At 46.9% G+C, this 22,091-nt stretch overlaps 1 protein-coding gene across 49 annotated transcripts in view; it reads right to left on the bottom strand.

The window, feature by feature from the left end:
• Positions 1-22,091, bottom strand: part of ATG10 (autophagy related 10) — a 271,675-nt gene that overhangs the window by 94,752 nt on the left and 154,832 nt on the right. For all 49 annotated transcript variants that reach the window (XR_016220372.1, XR_016220373.1, XR_016220371.1 and 46 more), the window contains one exon: positions 9,294-9,432. Coding sequence is in view for 35 of the 49 variants with exons in the window: in XM_070056374.2 (XP_069912475.2) it covers positions 9,294-9,432 (139 nt within the window). In the remaining 14 variants the exon portion in view is untranslated. The remainder of the gene's footprint in view (positions 1-9,293; positions 9,433-22,091) is intronic.

The following is a 22,091-nucleotide window of genomic DNA, read 5'->3' as shown; positions in this document are numbered from 1 at the left end:
ATGAAGACAATAATGGCTCCTGCCTTCCAATGCTACCGCAAACATCAACATAAATAACCCAGCTAGGATGACTGCCAGGAACTGAGTGCCAGGCCCCATTTCACGTATGTTTTGCATTTATAGAACACACGTCATACTCACGTAAATCCACAGCACAATCTTCAGAACTCTGAAGCAGCTATCTTTATCTAATTTTTTTCAGATGATAAAAGAAACAGAAAAATTCCATCACTTGCCCAAGCCATACAGCTAGTGAGTGGCATATCCCGGAATCAGAAAAACGTGTTCAGATTCCATCTTTCACTGGACACGGGCGCCCCATAACCTGCCAGTGATGTGCACGTATTGTGGCATTGCTGCTGCTGCTGGCGGTCTCTACCAGCACCACCTAACTTCTAGGAGCATCGAGACTTTGGCCTCTCCTGGTTTTCTTCCTTGGCCTGGTTTTCTCTTTCCGGTATCACTTCATGGGCAGATCCCAAGCCAAAACCTTCATGAATCACCACCACTCAAGGTAACTTCAGCTCTCTGAGCCAACGTCTTCTCTGGGGGCTCTTAATCTATTTTTTTTAAAGATTTATTTATTTGAAAGTCAGAGTTATACAGAGAGAGGAGAGGCAGAGAAAGAGAGAGGTCTTCCATCCGATGGTTCACTCCCCAGTTGGCTACAACGGCTGGAGCTACGCTGTTCCGAAGCCAGGAGCCAGGAGCTTCTTCCAGGTCTCCTATGCGGGTGCAGGGGCCCAAGGACTTGGGCCATCTTCTACTGCTTTCCCAGGCCATACCAGAGAGCTGGATCGGAAGTCGAGCAGCAGGGTCTCGAACCGGCACCCATATGGGATGCTGATACTTCAGGCCAGGGCGTTAACCCACTGCACCAAAGCGCCAGCCCCTCTTAACCTATTCCACTTGTTGCAGGGACTCTCAACCTGTCTGGTTACCCTCACTAAGATGTACCTCAGATTTCCTCCATTCATCTGGGCATTCCACAAACATCTTCTTGCCTTGGGCATCCGTAAGTTCAAATGAATGGGTGAATGAAAGGTCAACATGATTTCTAGAGCAATTAGCACAATTCTTGCTGAGAATAAAGATAGAACAATCAGGATCAAAAATTCACTCAGTAAACGGTTTGTGCTTATATGACAAATTTCAGACCATGTACATCCATTACATTAGACAGATGCAGACAGACAGGGGACACCTGATTTCTTAGCATCTAAACATAATTCCAGTTTTGGAGAGAAATCTCTCAATAACTGCGGGACAGAAGAACCCCATTTCCACCACTAAGGCCCAACAGAAGCAGATGGCTCTTTCCTTGTCATCTGCTGCCTTCAACTGATGCTGTCATCTGCCTACTACGTCCTTTTATGCTTTACTGCGGTCAGGCTCAAGAACTGCAACTAAGTCTACAAATACGTTACAAACAGATGGTTTTAAAGTATTGCTTAATAAAACCTGCTTTCAAAATTATTAGCCCAGACACCAGCTGCAATGCCAGCATCCCATATGGGAACCAGTTCAAGTCCTGGCTGCTCCACTTCTGATCTAGTTCCCTGCTAATGTGCCTGGGAAAGTAGCAAAAGATAGCCCAAGTACTTGGACCCTGCACCCACATGGGAGACCCAGATGGAGTTCCTGGCTCCTGGCTTCTGCCTGGCCCAGCCCCAGCTGTTGTGGACGCGTAGGGAGTAAACCAGCAGATTAAAAAAAAATCTCTCTTTCTTCTTCTCTCTCCCTTTCCTTCTGTCTCTGTCTCTGTGTAACTCTGCCTTTCAAATAAATAAATTCTTAAAAAAGATTATCAGTTTGGGGCCGGCGCTGTGGCACAGTTGGTTAATCCTCTGCCTGTGGCACCAGCATCCCATATGGGTGCTGGTTCAAGACCCAGCTGCTCCACTTCTGATCCAGCTCTCTGCTATGGCCTGGGAAAGCAATAGAAGATGGCCCAAGTCCTTGGGCCCCTGCACCCACGTGGGAGACCTGGAAGAAGTTCCTGGTTCCTGTCTTCGGATCGGCACAGCTCCAGCCATTGCAGCCATTTGAGGAGTGAACCAGCAGACGGAAGACCTTTCTCTCTGCCTCTCCCTCTCCCTCTCACTGTCTGTAACTCTGCCTTTCAAACAAATCAATAAAATCTTTAAAAAAAAAAAAGATTATCAGTCCAAGATTTTTAAGTGATATATATTTTTAAACATTTATTTATCTATTTGAAAGGCAGAGTCACACATAAACATACACACACAAAAACAGAGAGACAGAGAATTTTCCATCCACTGGTTCATTTCCCAAGTGGCCACAACAGCTGGAGCTGGGCTGACCCAAAGCAAGGAGCCAGGAGCCAGGAACCAGGAACCAGGAGCTTCCTCCAGGTCTCCAAGTGGGTGCAGGGGCCCAAGGACTTCAGCCATCTTCCACTGCTATCTCATGCACATCAGTAGGGAGCTGGCTCAGAAGTGGAGCAACCAGGACTCAAACTGGCACCCATGTGGGATGCCAGTGCCACAGGTGTGGCTTTACCTGCTACATCAAAGTGCACACCCCTAAATGTTACATATTTATCTACAATTCTTAGTAGAAAGATAGGTTTAGTAGAAAGATAGGTTTCTAATTACATGAGAAAGTTAATGAATATTACAATCTAATTTTTGAGATGGATGACCAACAGCACATGAAGAACAATTCTTGAATGGTCTAAACGTTGCATTAAGAGGCCTGTAATAAAGAAAGTGATACTATCAGCCCTCCTGTAACTAAACCTTTAATCTGGCAGGTGTATACATAAGGCCTTCTTGAGGAATCTCTGAATCAGTAAACGTCCCACAGGAAGTAACACTGGTTGCAGAGGATACAACGTCCACACATACACCCTAAACCACACTAATGACCAGGAGCCCTAAGGACCGCCTGTTGGAAATCCATGACTTCAAGGCTGCTGGTTCTAAAGCAGGAGACACACTTCCAAACGGTGCAAAACATCCTCAGGTTCCGATGCCAACCTCCAGGTCTGATGCCCAGCCATCAGCAGTTTGGACACTTGACTTTCTTCAAGCCTCAGTAACCCTAGAACGTGAACCTACCCCTCCTGTACCAGCCTCTGAGTATCCTCAATCTACCAGGAATGCAGTCTCGCCCTTCCTACACAGACCTGAAGACTTCAATGAGAAAAGCAATAAATGAATGTCAGGTTGGGCAACCCTCTTTTCCGGCATCTTTGAAAAGCAGGTTACGGAGCTTTCATGCTATGCACACAGCAGGCACTCAAGAAAGTAAATTCACCTTCCAGTGCTCTGCCAAGCACCCTCTGTGGCCATTTAAAATTGATGCAGTTTGTATGTGTGATTTTTTTTTTAAGATTTATTTATTTATTTGAAAGGCAGAGTTACACAGAGAGAGGAGAGGCAGAGAGAGAGAAAGAGGTCTTCCATCTGATGGTTCACTCCCTAATTGGCCTCAACGGCCAGCGCTGTGCCAATCTGAAGCCAGGAGCCATGAGCTTCTTCCGGGTCTACCAGGTGGGTGCAGGGGCCCAAGGGCTTGGGCCACCTTCTACTGCTTTCCCAGGCCACAGCAGAGAGCTGGATCGGAAGTGGAGCAGGCGGGTCTTTAACCCGCGCCCATATGGGATGCTGGCGCTTCAGGCCAGGGCGTTAACCCGCTGCGCCACAGCGCCGGCTCCAAGTGTGATGTTTTGTACTAACCCAGGTTGGAGTAAACATTTCAGCTAATTCTGTCTCTGCAATGTGATTCCCATTTCTTCAGCACTTCCATTTGGTACATTTTTCAAACCAGACTTGATTTTCAATGAGATTCTATCGCCAGCCCATGTTCTGACCCAGCAGTGCACACTATCTTAACTGCCTACATGCTTCAAACATTTACACAGTTCAAAAAATAGTTCTCATTACATTTCCTCCATTATTTGCACTTTTCAGGTTGAATATATTTGTATTAGTTACAAAATGTTCCATTACGTTCCTTAATAACATTCGCTGTTTGCTCTTCAGATCGTATTCCAATCCTAAGAATCTCTTTTTCAACTCACCAAAATTCATGTTGTAGTTCCTTATTATGACTTTGGCTAGACTTAATATTGTTTACAAAGATGTAACTATATGAACCATCTTAAAGAGCCTTTAAATCAAAAAACATTCTAAATTATTTAATTTCTTTCTATTTTCTGCTCTTTGGAATAATTACTTGGAATCATTTTTGCCTCATTTTTTTTTTGACAGGCAGAGTTAGACAGTGAGAGAGAGACAGAGAGAAAGGTCTTCCTTCTGTTGGTTCACCCCCCAAGTGGCTACTATGGCTGGCACACTGCGCTGATCCGATGGCAGGAGCCAGGTGCTTCTCCTGGTCTCCCATGGGGTGCAGGGCCCAAGCACTTGGGTCATCCTCCACTGCACTCCTGGGCCACAGCAGAGAGCTGGACTGGAAGAGGAGCAACTGGGACAGAATCCATTGCCCCAACTGGGACTAGAACCCGGGGTGCTGGCACCGCAGGCGGAGGATTAGCCAAGTGAGCCGCAGCGCTGGCCTGCCCCAGTCTTTAAGTACTTCTCTAACTCCCTATTTTTTTCCCTGCTCAACAGGCTACGTTAACTTCTGCTGTCATGCAATGGCAACTTTCCCCTGAAAATACACACTACGTTCTCTTCAGCTTGATTTCTCTAAGAGGTTAACATTTTTAAATTTTAGCAATGCTAACAACAAGCACAAGAGTCAATTTCCTTTTCCTCAAATTTCATTCCCACCCTTCATTTATTCTTCTGTTTCACTCGGTCGTAATTGCTAAGAAATTCCCTCCTCTGGCCTCATTCACTTCAGCTCTCTCGCTCTCTATTTATATTCTCCGACAGCTCCCCACTCCTCACCCCTTCCACAGTTTACCTCGACATATCTTTTCAACCACTTCTTCCACAACTCAGCCCAGGGAGACCCTCCTCCAGATCGGTCTCATTGTTCCCAGATGCGAGTATGTGGAGCGCTCTCAAGCCCCCACGGCCTGGCACTCACCCTGCGCCCCCCTACAAGCGTCTCCCCATCCTCTGTAGACACGTCAGGCTGCACCCATGCCTTGCACGTGGTTGGACAGAGCTAGGCGTTCTCTGTTCTCGTTCCTCGTGCTGTGCTGCCGCTCCTCAACACACTCCCCAGCATTCCCACCTCACTCTTCCCTCAGCCTGGTCTCCACCTTGCTTTCGCTCCTGCTGCCTGGGAAGGGATTCTTCCTTGGCTACTGCCTTCCCTGATCTCCATGAGCATCCTAAAATACCTGGGTGATGTTTTCAATTCTACACTCCTATCTCCCGGGCCAGTAATAGAACGGGTCTCCGGAAGGGATAGACACTTAGTTATGGAATGGAAGAGATGTTTCCTTCCCTATTCAAAGCAGCCCTTCTAACTAATTAAAGAACTATGTCAAAACAGTTCCCAAGAAGAACCCATATGTCAGCCAAAGAATTAAATATTTTGAAAATGAGAAGAACTACTCAGTCCATTTCTCAATAGAGACTGAGAACAAAAGAAATGACAAGACACAGGAGAGAAATCAGAATTCAAGCTGAAACGATTACAGAAACCTGTGGTTATAGTAAAGGGGAAAATATTTAAGCTTGGAGCTCTGATGAAGTCAAAAGCCATGATGTAGATGCCCACGATTTCTACCACATTTCTCACATTTGCCATCAGCTTTTGATGAAAGCCAAACTCCCAGAAGGGAACTGGGACAGGAAAAGGTCAGGAAACTTTAAGGGAGACGGGGAATGGTAGAAAGAAGGCTTTGGCATGAAACAAGTTAATTCTTCAATCTAGCAGGCTTACAAAACACTGGGCAAAATCAAAAACAATGGAACAGCGTGCACCTGAAGCTACCAGTGCATTGTGGGAACAGACTCCGTCGGCTACAGTGCTCTCTGAATGCAGGTGATTCATTTCCGTTTGGCAGAAGCAGCACAACTGCCTCTTGCCCATCCCTGGGTGGCGAATGGTGTTGACTGTGGCCCACTACCTCTCCCAAACCTACAATGACAAGAGTAGTGCGGGAAAAACAGAACGTGGAGAACTTAATTCTCCTAAATCCGTGTCCCCCCACGGTGGGAGCTGAGCTCTCATAGCTCACACGGTAGAAATGAGAGGCCTGCGGCAGAATGCTGTTTCACCTTGGCTGTCTGCCTCAAGGGTCAGGCACACACGGTGTGCACAGAAGCACAACAGCTACCAGCTCGTGTGGATGCCCACTTTGGAGTCCTCAGAATGTTCCCTTCTCCTCAGCCCACTGTGTTTGTAGTCTGAGCAGTAAGAGACTGGAGAGAGATCTACAGACGGTCCTGGGTCTCCCAGAGACCAGAGGGCTGCAGTTGGATTCCCTCACCCTGCTTCAGCCTTTGGGTGACATTCAGCAACAGCCAGAAGTCCCTCCCCACTGATTCACTCAACAAATACTTGCTGACACTCTGCCACAGTTGAAACTGGGGGTGTCAATATGAGGAAGACAAATCAGCCAGACACACACACGTTCTCTAAGCATCACACATGCACGAGACCACCAGTCAGGTTTCTCGCTGTGGGCACGCAGTATTAATGTCCTCTACTCCTTTTTGGTCTCAAAGCACTACTGTCCAGCTCACCATCTGACAAAGCACAAGAAAAGAATTCTCTTATGGTACAGCTTGTGATATAATGGACTACATCGTGTGAAATAATAGATCATATGATGTGATGGGATACACAACCCTACACAGGAGCGACAAGAGTGGGTATGCTGTCAGCGGAGTCTCGGCAGGAGCTGGCCTGGTGGACAATGGACCACAAAGAGGAATAAGAGGAAATCACAGTCTAATGGATTTGCATTTCGAAAAACAGAATACAGATTTTCTCAAACCTCAACTCATTAATAAGAGAAAAGATCATGTTAATTTAAATGGGAATTACCCACTACTTGCTTTGCTTTGCTTATTTAAAAAAAATAAACAGGTACAGGAAGAAAAAATTGGGGGCAAAGCAAAGAAATTAATTTCTATGAACCATCAAATGCAAGAGAAATTCTAAATATCTGCCAAAAACAAGGCTAAGTGAACTATTTTTGAAGCAACAAAAAAAGACCCTTGGGCGAGAAATTTTGCAGTCATCTTCTTTTTAGGTCGGTACTCTCTTAAAATGAGACAAAGAAAAATCTGGACCTGGAATAAGAGAAAGACACTAGGAATCCACTCAGCACCCTGACAGATGTGTGGGACCAAAAGATGAGCACCAGGGAAAGTGGACGTCAGAGGGGGAGGACGGAGGGGATAAATGTAAAACCACGACTCCAGAATAAAGGGCGGTGCATCTGCCCAGCACCCACGAGTTTAGGTTAGGTAGAAGAGAAGTAAGAAATCATCAGATACGACAAAGGAAATGAACCATTTTTCATGTTTCTCTACAAGAAAACATTCAGTATACTTCACAAAAATTAAATTTGATATCTTAATGTACCTGAATAAGCAGTAAATGGATTTAAAAATTCCTAATGCCCATCATTCGCTACAACACAGAGCTGGGGGGATAGGATAAGGCATGCTTCCACATGAAATAAATGACTTGTTTCGGCTTTCTTTTATTAGACATCAGTGGAGGGCACCCTACACGTCTGTAAACAGATTCCAAGAGCGCCTGTTGTGTGTGTCCACTGGAAGGAATGGAAAGTCGTCATGAAGAAAGGCTCTTCTGCAGGGCACGCGTGTCATTCACGCCACTGGACTGGAGGGAACGGTTGCCGCGCTGACCTGAGAGGGGCGCTGTTGGCACACGAGAGCCCAGCACACGCATGAGCTCATCCGCCAGCCTCAGCAAGCCCCGCTTCCAGCCAGAAGCAGTCGTGTTGCAGCACCTCCGAGTCCACGACGCTGACAAGCTCAACAACTTGTTTTGTCTCTGGGAGCTCTTCTCTGGTGATTAACTGCTTCTGGTGAATACTAATTGTAGGAAGTGCAGTGTGGAGGAAGTCGTCTCCTGGCGTCTCTACCTGCAGCCTCGACTCTTTGGATGGAGGAGGTACTAGGTGGAGCCACTGCAAACCAGAACCCAGCAAGACCACTCTCCTCCCACAGGGGAAGGAATTATCTCCTCCTTTTGAGTAGGGCGCAGCTTTCTGACAAGAAACCCCCTTTAATCTCTGGGTTCCGCTCCAAACAGAAGCACGAGAAAGTGGGTGTTGTAAAGCCTTCTAATAGTCACAGAGACAAATCTGCAACAGGAGTCTGTGAATTAGGGACCGATCAGTGTCCTCAATTCCCCACATTGTCAGTTCTTAGGAACTGCACCTCAGATTAAAATCTTCTCACTAGGGAGTCTATGAGAATTTGTTCTTGTGTTTTAGATTCTAAGTGCTTGTTAAACCACCAGTGCTGCAAAATTAGAGACCATTAAACAATATAAGGCAGCAAGTGATTAAATCTACCAAACACACATTGGAAGCAGCTTAAGCTACTTTTTAATTAAAAATAAAATATCATTGGCTAAACTCAGATGTCTTAGAAAAAGTTAGAAGGCTGTTCCAAATGCAGAGTGCTGCTGAGAAAGCCACAGGGGCCAGGGGGTGGGCTGGCCAGGGGGCTCCGCCTGGCCACCATGCCGAGCCCAGCGTGCCTCGGGGTTGACCCAGTTCAGGCAGTGGACAGTGTGTGGGAGGGCGAGGACGCTGGGCGGCTGCTGATGAAATGAGCAGCATGGGCCATGGCCTCCAAGGAGACAGGGCGTTCCAGCTTCCTGGCAGGGGGATGAGCTGAGGAACCGCCCGGCACGAAGCTGAGGCGGCCGCAATGTATAGGTGTCCAGGGGAGACGTTAGCGCTATTTTTACACAAAGCTTAAGCTCCCTGATAAACATTTCTTGAAATAATTATTAGCTTTTGGGGAAGGAAGCGTGGGGGCTCCTGAGTTAATGGGGTCACTGGAGATTGAAGGGACTTCTTACTGGTAAGTTTGAAGCAAATACCCAGTGCAGCTTTAAGTTGTCTCTACTTGTCTCAGTGTGGAGGGGCGAAAGGGCTTGGGGGCCCAGTTGGCTGCAGGCAGTAGGCCAGGGCTCACGGGCAGACTGCAGCCTGGGGGACACTGCTCACGCTCAGTCTTGATCCCCTTGACGCAGCACAAGAAAATTTACTGGGAAAAGCCTTCCCTCACCCACAGTTTCCTTATTCTAACTCTTACTTTCTCTCTCTCTCTCGAGAATATTTTTCCAAATATGCATTCTGCCTTCTGTGTCGATGTGATGAACTGACTTTGAGCTTTCAGACGCGGTCTTACCTAAAAAGCTCGCCCTGAAGTACAGCACAGGCACTTGGAAGCTACAGGAATATAAGACGTGATACTCGTATCGTATCACCCGCGACACTGCTGGCACCTCGGCAGCTTCGGCATCGTCCAAGGCCAGCTCCGCAGCTTCCTGGAAAAAAGCAAAATCAAAATGGTTTTTTTTTTTTTCAGCCAAAAATGTACTAACTCAGAGATGGGAAAATTATATTTTCTTCTTGCAAAGTAACAGTTAAATAAATACTGGGCTATGAGGTAAGGAAAAGGGAGTTTCCCATATTAATGTTTAACATTTGAGTCTTGGGTAAATACTAAAACCAGAAAACATTAGCATTAAGTAATTCCAGATTGTTTTTGAGAAGACAAAGCAGCTCTGGCCAGAGAAACAGGAAGGGGGAAGAAAAGCAAAAAGATCTATTGCAACAGCAACTCTGAAAAATCTTTACTGTACAATTTTAGCAACAAGATGATGGCTGTGCATGCTACCTCCTCCCCTACCTGGGAAAGCTAAAAACATCCTAACAGTTGAACAAGAGCCTGTGAAACGTCCCTAAAGATTCTATTGTACTTGCCAAGAGATGATTCATTGTGTGCGGAACAATTCCCACTTCCATTTTGAATAAGAAAGCCATTCTGCAAAAGGTTGAGTTTGTTAGGTTATTTCAAACCCGGAGAAGCTTCTGTTTTCTCTGGTACATTTCCACAATAAATTCTGAGTTATTGCAAAAGTAGATGGCAAATATCAACGTCAAGTTAAACAGGGTTTTATAAGCAGAGATGGTGATAGTCCCATCACTTCTCACCTAATCCTTCTTCATGGTTGACTTTTCTGTGTGTGGGGAGGGCCGCTTATGCCTGCAGCTCAGTGTTCAGAGCACTTGGACACACTGAGTCACAGTCTGGTTCCATCCACATTCACGAATTTATATGCATTGAACAATTTCCTTTGGCATCGAATTAGCAGAAGGAATTAAGCAGGTTGGTTTGGTTCATTTCTACCTCAAAACAGTAATGATGACAGCAAAGAATCAAGAAGAACACTGGAAAAACTTCCAACTTCCTCCATAAGAAGCAAGGCTTCCGATGGAAATAAGCTAAGGCCCAGATCCACATCTCTGTCTGTACTGATTCCCCACCCACAGCCAGTCCTCTGGGGAGATAGTTCAGTGGACCAATCATGACTGCAAATATTAACCAAAATACTGTCACTCAGCCCCAGTAAGGACTATCAATTAAACACAATGAATTAAATAACCAGGAAGAAGTCACTGGAATAAATATTCCAGATACAGAAAATCGATAAGACAGAAAGAAAGACTTTTTCTGTTTTTCAATAGATATGAGTCCATATATTGTTAAGCAGCTCTTTTAACTGAATCTTTCGTTTTAGTCAACAATTACGTTACTTAGCATTTAATTTTTCTTTCTTAACATTATAAAATAATTATATCTTGGTGATAAAAAACAGAATTACAAACACGGCACAAGTACACAGAATAGAAACTGAGATGCTCCCCTCAGTCCCAGCATCCTCTCCCTCAGATTTGTAGCTATTTTTAACAGACCAGTGTTTACTTTTCCAGACTTTTATATTTTCTGGCACGCAAACATATACATACACATACACACCTCCTCCTCATGCTCCCCTGCTTGCATTAAATCATACAAAACATGAAGGGACTTCAAAATGTTTGGGGGAAAATGGAATTAAAAGATAAGCTTATGGCTGGCGCCATGGCTCACTAGGCTAATCCTCTGCCTGCGGCGCCGGCACACCGGGTTCTAGTCCCGGTCGGGGCGCCGAATTCTGTCCTGGTTGCCCCTCTTCCAGGCCAGCTCTCTGCTGTGGCCCAGGAGTGCAGTGGAGGATGGCCCAGGTGCTTGGGCCCTGCACCCCATGGGAGACCAGGAGAAGCACCTGGCTCCTGGCTTCGGATAAGCGCGGCGCGCCGGCCGCAGCGCGCTGGCCGCGGCGGCCATTGGAGGGTGAACCAACGGCAAAGGAAGACCTTTCTCTCTCTTTCTCTCTCTCTCTCTCTCACTGTCTAACTCTGCCTGTCAAAAAAAAAAAAAAAAAAAGATAAGTTTATTTGGTACAAAAAGCTTCTCTGAAATCCATGTGTAGTTTTTTGATAGTTTGCATTTTCCATGAGCTTGTTGAAGCTCCCTTCAGGCCATCCCACCCCAGGGAGCCCCCTCTGTTAGGGTCTTCACTATATTATCCCACTGTGTGACTCGGCTGTCATCTTTTGATCACATTCCCAAATGGCTAGATATTCTTGGTTGATTATAATTTCCTGCTACTACAAATCATCCTGCAATGGATCTCTTAACACACCCTTGCATACACTCAATTCTGTTTTTCTATGGCACAGCTGCCTAAAGGCAGAACCACTGTACCAAAGGATATGTGCATTTTAAATGCAAGAGACGGAGGTAGGCATTTGGAATAGTGATTAAGAGTTCACTCGGGATACCCACAGGACGTATCTGAGTGCCTGGGTTCAAGTTCTGTCTCCACTAGGCTCCCAACTTTGGCCTGGCCCAGCTGCACCTTTTGCAGGTGTTTGAGGAGTGACCCAGAGATGGAAGATCTCCATCTTTCTATCTGTCACTCTTTCAAACAAATGAACACATTTTTAATAGTATAAAATGTTAAATTCCCTTATTATACACCGAAACATGTTTTTAAATTAACACTTAGATCATTAATTCATTTGAATCTTGTTTTTGTGTACAGTGTGATGTAGGAATTTTTCCTAGATGATTTCTAATGGTCCATCTTTTCCCCATTGATTTTAAAAGTTATTATTACCATAAATTAGGGATATGTGTTTATTCTCTATTGGGCTGTTTCTCTTCTTGGACCATCACTGTGCAGTTCTTTTTTTTTTTTTTGACAGGCAGAGTTAGACAGTGAGAGAGAGCGAACGAGAAAGGTCTTCCTTTTTCCGTTGGTTCACCCCCCAAATGGCTGCCATGGCTGGCGCGCTGCACTGATATGAAGCCAGGAGCCAGGTGGTTCCTCCAGGTCTCACACGCGGGTGCAGGACCCAAGCACTTGGGCCATCCTCCACCGCCTTCCCGGGCCACAGCAGAGAGCTGGCCTGGAAGAGGAGCAACCGGGACAGAATCCATTGCCCCAACTGGGACTAGAACCCGGTGTGCCGGCACCACAGGTGGAGGATTAGCCAAGTGAGCCGCGACGCTGGCCCACTGTGCAGTTCTTAAGTGCATACTGAATCTAAGGAACTGGGTCACCAATTTCTGCAGAAAATTGAGACCCAGTCTTGCCAGGGAGAATATGATTTTTTGCAAAGAATGTTTTCCACACAAACTCAAATTAAAAACCCAAGAATGTGCAGAGGTTGACACCACAGACTTGTAACTGGTGTTCAACTAAGCATGGATCCAGACTCTGAAGTAGTCAGGAGGCTCAAAAGTAGGGGAGGAGGGCAGACCAAGCTTCTTCAAGAGTTTGCTAGGGGCTGGCGCTGTGGCATAGCGAGTAAAGCTGCCGCCTGCGGTGCCAGCATCCCATATGGGCGCCAGTTCAAGTCCCAGCTACTCTACTTCTAATCCAGCTCTCTGCTGTGGCCTGGGAAAGCAGTAGAAGATGGCCCAAGTCCTTGGGCCCCTGCAACCTTGTGGGAAGACCCAGAGGAAGCTCCTGGCTCCTGGCTTTGGAAAGCGCAGCTCTGGCCATCGTGGCCAATTGGGGAGCCAACTAGTTGGTAGAAGACTTGTCTCTCTCTGCCTCTCCTTCTCTAACTCTTTCAAATAAAATAAATGAGGTGGGGGAGAGGGAGGAGGAGGGAGGGGGGGATGGAGGGAGAGAGAGAAAGCAGTCCAGTCACTGCTTCCACTGACAGCTGAGTACCTCTGTGGGATGTGGGACCTGAAGGGCAGGAGTACTTCTCCTGTAAATGGGACTGCTCCTGCGACACCCAGTCTTATGCTAGGCAGCCGCCGGTGCAGAAAGGCATTTTTGCAGCCTTCACGTGGATTACGTGAGTATGAATCCCCGGCTTGTGTCTGCTGAGATCGTCCCATCGTTCCAAGTCACCTTTACGATACCCACGCAAACGTTCCCCTTGCAATGTGGAAATCAGACTCCCACAGATTTCTGCTTCCTTTTCCAGTTAAAAGTACCAGACAGTTTTGGAACGTCCAGAGACTTTAGTAGAGAGCTGAGAACCTTAGAAAGCAATATTTTCTATTTCAGCCTGCAGATGTTTCTATGGAGTCTGTTACAATACCACCTAGATGGGAGGAATTATGCTAAGTGCTAAAAGTCATTCCCAAAGGTTGCATACAATTCTATTTACACGACAGCTTTGAAATGATAAGATTTCCAAAATAAGGCACAGAAAACAGGTTAGTACTAGGTAGCTGTAGATTAGTGTTGCGTAGTGTTGGTCCATTTGTAAAAGGGCAACATGAGAACTCTTGGTGGTGACAGGACTGTTCTGTATTTTGGCTGTGGTGGTGCATATTCAAACCCACACAAGAGACTGAATTGTACAGAACCAAATACATACCCGAGTACAAGTCAAAGAGGGGAAATCTGAATAATATCAGCATATCGTATCAACATCATTATACCCTGGTTTCAAGAGGTTACCACTGGAGAAACTGGATAAAGGGTACATGGGGTCTTTCTGATTATTTCATGTTACCAGATGTTAACCTGTAGCTATCTCAAAAATTTCAATTAAAAAATGCACTGTGGCTCAGCACGTTAAAATCCCAGCCTGCAGCACTGTAACCACTATGGGCACCAGTTCCCGTCCTACTCCTGGCTGCTCCTTTTCCAATCCAGCTCCCTTCTGGCATACCTGGGAAAGCAGTGGAGGATGGCCCGAATTCTTAGGCCCCTGCACTCACATGGGAGACCTGGAAGAAGCTCCTGGTTCCTGGCTTCAGATCCACTCAGCTCCTGGCTATTTGGGGAGTGGGCCAACAGATGGAAGATTCCCCCACCCCTGTAACTCTTTCAAATAAATAAAACACTTTTTAAAAATGAAAAGCAAAGAGATGGGCATTTGAGGCTTGTTAAAAACTAAGTAAAATTTCTACGGCCTCAAGGTGCTGACAGTACAGCTTGCAGAGGCAGAGCCATGATGTGCACAAAGATGCTAATCTCTGGGACTTAAAAAAAAAAAAAACACAGGAGAAGAATAAGTGGGTGGAATTGTTAAAGGGGCACAACTGGGCCCTGTGTACCATGGTTGGGGTTGCTTGATGGGCCCCATGGTGCTCATTACACTATTCTACCTACTTCTGTGAATATTTTACATTCTACAAAATAGGGGGAAAATAGGGTTAAAACCGTTATCAATACCATGCGAACAGCGTACAGAATCAGAGAACTCTAATTGTAAAAGGACCTTGCAGCTTCCATCCAGCTCAACACTGCAATTCTGTACACAGACACAGAACAGAGGCTGGTGGTTTACCGAGTGCTGCCGCGGTAGGCAGACACAGGCAGGCCCCGCAGCCTGTCCACCAGCATGGAAGCCACTGCTCTGTGCTATCAGATTCTACTTCTCAGCTATCACCCAACATCATCTGGACTGATGTTCTAAATATCATCATATTAATATTAACATTTTGAGCTAGTTAACACTTTATTATTTTCTTCTTTGCGTTTTAAAGGAATTGAATATATTTAATTTGCTATGAAGAGTTACTGGAAAAAGAAATCACAATACATTTATTGTTCTCAAATTGGTGCCATTTTATTAAATGAGAAGTTACCTGTGCTTAGAAAATTGCGTTCATTCAAGGAGCTAAAAGATTAAGTGGTTCACATTCATTTTAGAAACCTTGATTTTATTGAATTCAATTAACAATAAGTTGACAGTGATCTCTCATTTAGAAAATCTGATATGAATTAAGCTTTACAACTAAATCCCATTAAATAGGGATCATGCTGAAGACACTTCATAGATATTTTATCGAAAGCAAACCCAAATAGTGGATTGGGTTTTGGAAATGAGATCCGTATCTCTATTTAGCCTACAGGGTAAAATAATTGAAGGAAGAAAAACTTTTCTCCTATCACTAATAATCTCTATTACTATAGCTGAGCAAACACAAATAACCAGTTTTATTCATAACTACCCTTGAGCAAAGGAGAGGCCATTTGCTTATCTTCTTAACATCATGGACTAGAATCACAACTCATAGCAAGGTTCAGGGACAGTGGTTCCAGGACAGTGTCCAGCTGTCTCCATGAGTGGACACACAAACCACACACTCATGACAGCAACATTGTATCTATGCAACAAACTCGGCTTGCTGAGGTTCCCAAGTACGCAACCGTTTAACAGTTTCAGAAGTGACAAGGACAGATGAAGCGCTTTGACAAACCACTGAGAAGTCAATTCCTTAAGAAAGAATTTTAATTATTAAAATGTTTAAAGTGAATTTTAGAGCTAATCTGTGAGACTTTCAGCAAGCAAGCCTTTTTTGTCTTAGGCTCACCACTTTACAGTGGGCTGGTCTTTTCATTCCCTTAATTCCTGAGAGGACTTTCTCATTGTCTCTGTGACCAGAACTCTTACAAGTGGTGTGATTTTTTTAGCAACTGTCACAGAGGGCTCAACACAGGCAGACCTGTGTCTGACAGTATCCCCTGAACACAAGACCACCGAGGGTGGGCACAGAATGAGCCCAGAGATGGCAGCTAAGGGAGGCTCCCCTTCACCAGTAACATTAACCCTGATACTGTGGACACATAAGAGGGAAAGAGACATCTTTGCTCTCCATGCTGCATCCGAGGGAAGAGGACCATCATCAGCAGGGCCAACATGGTGCCCGCTGAGCGGGGGATTTATCTTTGTGATGGGCTGGCTCCCCCTCTGCAGACTGCCAAGGGCAGACTCAAGGGCGAAGCAGGTGGGAGCGGGCACAGGGCCCATCAGGACACATCTGGGAGGTTCCTGCATCTTTGCAGTTGGTTCTGTTGTGATCCAAAGACCCTGTTTTCCTCGATGCCAGCAAGACAGCCAATGCCCAGGCCTGAGTGGCCAGCAGAGGGGCTCTGGAGAGGCAGTACGGTACAAGAGGCTGCCTCTTCGTTTTGGCCCTGGAGAGGAGTCATGATACCTCGGTGCACCTGCTGGGCATTAATGGCATTCACCCTCACATCCAAACAGTACATAAAAGCATTGTTGGCTCAGAAAGACTTTTTTTAAAGATAAGGTAGGTTCTTTGTGAGGCAGGACAAGGGATTTGAAATTCCAGAAATTCCTAGGCCAGTCGGGACTGGCTGAAGAGGGAAGGTTTTCACCTGGCTTTCGGAGCTCCAGAAGAGTCCAGCGTGCTTTCCTTCAGCTGTGCAATACACTCCCCATAAATTCTTGGGGTGGAGAAGGGGCTCTGGCTCCCCCTACAATCCCCCCCACCATTTTCACTTCAGTGTTTCTGGAGAGGGAACGTGAGAATCTACCTCACTGTAGAATCACCTCATTGACCACATTCCTGGAGACGCTGACGTGAGTGACCTGTGAACCACCTAAGTAGCCCTGGCTCACCTGTAGGTGGGTGGTCTGCTTTGGGAGTCTTCCCTTTGCTTGTCTGTGGTAGTCAGGAAAGCCCGATCGCCAAGAAGCAGAACTACTCCTTGAGCCCACCTACCCTCACGAGCTGCTCTTCCACACCTTCAGGAGCACCGGCAGGCTGTGCGGCCTCCTCTCAGAGGCAGCCCGACGTGCCTCCATTAATCTAAGAGCCCATGCAACGCCTGCACCCAGTTCAGGGCTTTTTTATTATTATTATTCTCTCCTGCTATTCAAAGCACTCGTTCATTTTCTCCTTTTCCTCCTAATTGATTAATTCTTGTAAAGTAGTAATGGCCATTAGTAGCCTACTCCTTTATCAATTAATTACCTTCAACAGCAAATCTGTGGCTGATCACCCTAATCACAAAGAATCTTTAACAGGGGAATTGTGTACCACACTTGTGACCACTGATGCATGAGGCATGTCTTATCAGATACCCTATTTTTCTAAAAAAAGATTTACTTATTTATTTGAAATAGTTACTCAGAGAGTGAGAGAGATACAAAGCCATCTTCCATCTGCTGGTTCGCTCCCCAAATCACTGCAATAGCCTGTGGTCTGGACCAGGCGGAAGCCAGGAACCAGGAGCTTCTTCAGGTCTCCCAAATGGATAGCAGAAGCCCAAACACCTGGGTCATCTTTCATTGCTTTGCCCAGGCCAGGAGCAGGGAGCTGGATGAGAAGAGGAGCAGCCAGGACATGAACCAACACTCATATGGGAAGCTGGCATTGCACAGTGGAAGCTTCACTCACTATGCCACAACACTGGCCCCCAAACGATCTGGATTTTAACTCCACAGCCATAAAACTCTCCTTATTTACCCTCCATGCCACAGCATCAATAAGTTTCCATTAGATTTGTCATTGCAGAAAATCAAGTACTAAGTAATCATTTTCTTATATAATATATGAACAAGCTTAATGTACTCAGATTTCTCTTCCCCATTCTACCTGATTCTCAGTCTTTCAATTTTTTCTTACAGCCCTAATTCTACAGATCTGCAAACCTTTCCTTCGAGGACCAAACAGTGATTGCTTTAGGCTTTGGGGGCCTTTTGTTCTGTGTAGTTGTAGCCAGGAAGCAGATGCTGGCTACATGTAAACCAACTGCTGTGGCTAGACCCTATGACATGTAGTTACAGAAATGGGCTGTGGCCCACAGGCCTTGGTTTGCCTTCGATTGCCAAACCAACACAGGGCCTTCGTTCTAGGTTTGTAAGCAGGGAGCAGAAGCTTACGAAAGGATCCATTTGCTGAAGGTTTCTCCCTTCCTGTTTTTCTCCTACCTTAGGACATCAGCTGAAATTTCCTGAGGTGAGAAAGTCTAGGTCTTACCAAAAGGATGCTAATGACACCCAGGGGGCTGCAATTGGGCTCAGTCATTTTCTAGAGGAAGAGGCAGCACCACTCTCACTTCAACAGTGAGATTCTTAAATGCCTCGATGAATAAACCGCAAATTCTTTCGTTCTAATCTCAAATCCAGAACTGAGTAAACCCCACCGCCAGAGAGAGAAACTGGTAAGGTCGCGTCAACAGAGCAACAGGGAAGCGCCACGGTAACCTGCGAGGCCTGCAGGTCCCAGGGCACAGGCCTGGGCACAGGAGCCTCAGGACTGAGAAGCGGGAGAGGCTGCCCTCGGGCCCTCCCCTTCCTCAGCACCACCTCCGCGCCTTATGGATGGGAGTCGGGGCTGGCCAGCTTGACGGAGAAATCCCTTAGGACTTCCACAAGCACCTCCTGTGCACCCAGGCACTGTGCTTGTGCCATGACAAATGTGGCTGTTGCTTTATTTAAAGATTCCTATTTCGGCTGAAATGACAGCAAGATGAAGTTCTCATTTTGCTACTGGGGTGTCCATCAGGGGACATTCAAAATCTCATATAAGAACACCTACATTTTAGAGAAGTGCAGCTTAGGTACAAGTGGAAAAGGGCATGGATTTTGGAGTTTGGAGCTGGGCGTGGGTTCAATCCCTGGCCCTGCCACTCAGAGAATGGCTGGATCATTTCCTCTCACTGTACCCCCAAAGGCACGTCTCCCTGAGTAATGTATGTTAAACAGTGCTGGCACACAGTAGGCACACTGATCAACCTACTCATCCATACAGTGTTACAGGGCCCTGTGTAAGCTCTGGATCAACGATCCCCAAACCTTTTCTTAAGGGGCCAGACAGTGACTATTTCAGGCTTAGAGCATGATCCGTCTCTGTGGAAATCCTTCTACTTTGCAGTGTGGCATGAAAGCAGCCTGGGTGACGTGTCCATTAATGAGTGCTGCTTTGTTCCAAAAAACATTATTTATAGAGGCTAAAATTTAAATTTCATAAAATTTTAATGTGTCATGAAATATTCTTCTTTTTGATCCTCTTTTGACCATGAAAAGAAGTAAAAACCATTTTTGAACTGGCAGCAGGCCATGATTTGCCAATCCCTGTTCCAGACACTGTCCCAGGACTGGGAAGATAGGGGAGGAAGTATAACACATTTTGCTCTGACGGCAGGAGACAGGTTCAACAGTCACACAAACACTGCAACCTTACGACAACAGGCTCTATTAGAGACACGCTGCGTCCCCAGAGCATACGTCTTCACACAATTCCACCTCACCTATGTGAAACTTGGTTTGTGAGACTTTGATCTTCCTCCAGCTCTTTCAAGTATAAACGAGTTGTACTAAGCACTGATCATTTTAATATCCTCAACCCCCCTTTCCCATACCACCCACCTAGAGAGAGATACAGGAACAGATGCTGTCCAAGTTCACCAGATCACCTACTCAGCACCTGGCACCTCCAGCCCTGCCACCACCCTCCTAACAAACTCTAAGTGCCTCCCACAAACGGGTCTCCACCCACACTTTGTTCATGTGCTTCATGTCCCTCTGCCCCTAGCAACTTTCAGCATGAGAATACCCCCACAGGTACCTCTCTTAGCTTCACACATTCACATCCAAGTATGTATGTGTGCGCCCACTGAAACACGTGCAGAAAGGACACACACTCATCCCCTGTGTGCTTGGCATGGTGCAGCCCTCAAGTTGTGCTGCTGAACTCAACACACAGGGTGGTTGCCCTCAAAGAGCTCAAAAGCGGAGAGGCTGTGAGGAAAAAAAAAAAAACAAACAAACACTGCATAAAGCTACCTGATGACGGAGCTGCAAGGGCTGCTGGCCAGGGGTCCGGGAAAGGCACACATACACATCCAGGGCAGGACCTGCGCTTGCCTTATGTGCTCAAGTATCCCAAGTACCCTGAACAGTGCAACAGTGCCTAGGAAACCGTAGTGTCCAATCAATGCTCACTGAATGAAATAAATCAATGGAACGGGGATAAACTGTTGCCATTTCCATCCAGTATAGCAGAGGCCTTTCAACTGTTTTGTGACCATAGGAGTCACAAAAGTTAACCACCCACCCCTCACAGATGCACATGTTACGTCTCAATTGTGAGTATGTGTTTCTATGTAAAACACCATGTTCACTAGAAAATATCCTAAAACAGGAAAGCAGGAAGGAGGGAGCACGACGCAGGAAGGCTGTGTCTGCAGCTCTCGCTCATTTCTGATGCTGCATCCCACCCCGCTCTGCTCCCAGCACCAGAAGGCCCTGCCTGGCTGACGGCTGGCCTCAGCCCTCAGTGGACGTCTTGCCCGTTTTGCTCTCAGATTTCCGGGAGAGCGGTTGTGGCCCAATCAAGCTGCAGAAACGTCCGTCGTAAGGTACCCATTGGAAAGGTAGCCCCGCAAATGCTCACGCATGTATTAGCGTGGAAATGAGCGTCAGTTACCTGACCCTCCCCGGAGTCCTGGCTTCCAGACCTCTGTTGCTGAGCAGCCAGCAGGTCTGGGCACGGCCCTGGGTGAGCAGCCACCGGAAACCAGATGCCCGGGTCCCACGTGCACGGCAGGCCTGCCTCTGCTCCAGCGCTGGGGGCAGCAGCTTGATGCAAAACAGATGCTGACAGGCCAGAGGTGATTTCCTTTGTCTTTTTTTTAAAGAATTCCATGCAATTTCACACACAAAGAGCCCTGGTTTCCAAATGTGTAAACCCACACAGGAAATAAGAGGTTACAGAAAGACAGTTATTTTCTACTTAACGGTACAGGTACTTTTTGCCAATAACGCGTTCATGCGGGCAGTCTGACTGAACACGCACTTGGTATCGTTGTTTGAGACCCTGAGTGTGATATGGCAAGTCCACCAGGCCTGGCTTCCCTCGCTTTTCCATAGGCAGTTCTGACGGCTGCAATGGAGCAGCACGAACCACACCCCCCCAAGAAGAAGAGGGCTGCCATGGGCCATGCACGCGTGTTCCCTCCCCTTCTGCAGTCCTAACAGGTTTGTCCTCACAGTCTGAATGCTTTTCAACTGCAAGTCAACTGTCACTTCACACTGTCCTTAGACTCACACACAGGCTGATGGGCATCACGGGAAAGACTCAATATAAACCCATATGTCAAAGAAGTTCCCCAAATTAAAATTTGGAGAGCCAAATTTTGGAAGATCTATTATACAACCAAACATTGTTGGGAATGCGGGTGAGGGTGTGGTTGCGGGTGCACGTGAGGGTGCGGGTGAGGATGAGGGTGAGGATGGGGGTAAGGGTGAGGGTGAGAGTGCAGGTGAGGGTGAGGATGAGGATTAGGGTGCGGGTAAGGGTGAGGGTGAGAGTGTGGGTGAGGGTGAGGGTGCGGGTGAGGGTGAGGATGAGGATTAGGGTGCGGGTGAGGGTGAGGGTGAGAGTGCGGGTGAGGGTGAGGATGAGGATTAGGGTGAGGGTGCGGGTTAGGATGTGGGTGAGGGTGAGGGTGCGGGTGAGGGTGAGGGTGACGGTGCGGGTGAGGGTGAGGGTGAGGATTAGGGTGTGGGTGAGGGTGAGGTTGCGGGTGAGGGTGAGGATGAGGATTAGGGTGCGGGTGAGGGTGAGGGTGCGGGTGAGGATGAGGATTAGGGTGAGGGTGAGGGTGCAGGTGAGGTTGCGGGTTAGGATGTGGGTGAGGTTGCGGGTGAGGATGAGGGTGAGGGTGCGGGTGAGTATGAGGGTGAGGGTGCGGGTGAGGGTGCGGGTGAGGGTGAGGATTAGGGTGCGGGTGAGGGTGAGGGTGAGGATTAGGGTGAGGGTGCGGGTGAGGGTGCGGGTGCGGGTGAAGGTGAGGATGAGGATTAGGGTGAGGGTGTGGGTGAGGGTGCGGGTAAGGGTGAGGTTGCAGGTTAGGGTGTGGGT

The sequence above is a fragment of the Oryctolagus cuniculus genome, chromosome 14 (genome assembly GCF_051225735.1).
Source record: "Oryctolagus cuniculus isolate XC-2025 breed Fujian yellow rabbit chromosome 14, ASM5122573v1, whole genome shotgun sequence".
NCBI lineage: Eukaryota > Metazoa > Chordata > Mammalia > Lagomorpha > Leporidae > Oryctolagus > Oryctolagus cuniculus.
The sequence above is the reverse complement of the archived record's forward strand: the minus strand, read 5'-3'. Positions and strand labels throughout refer to the sequence as shown.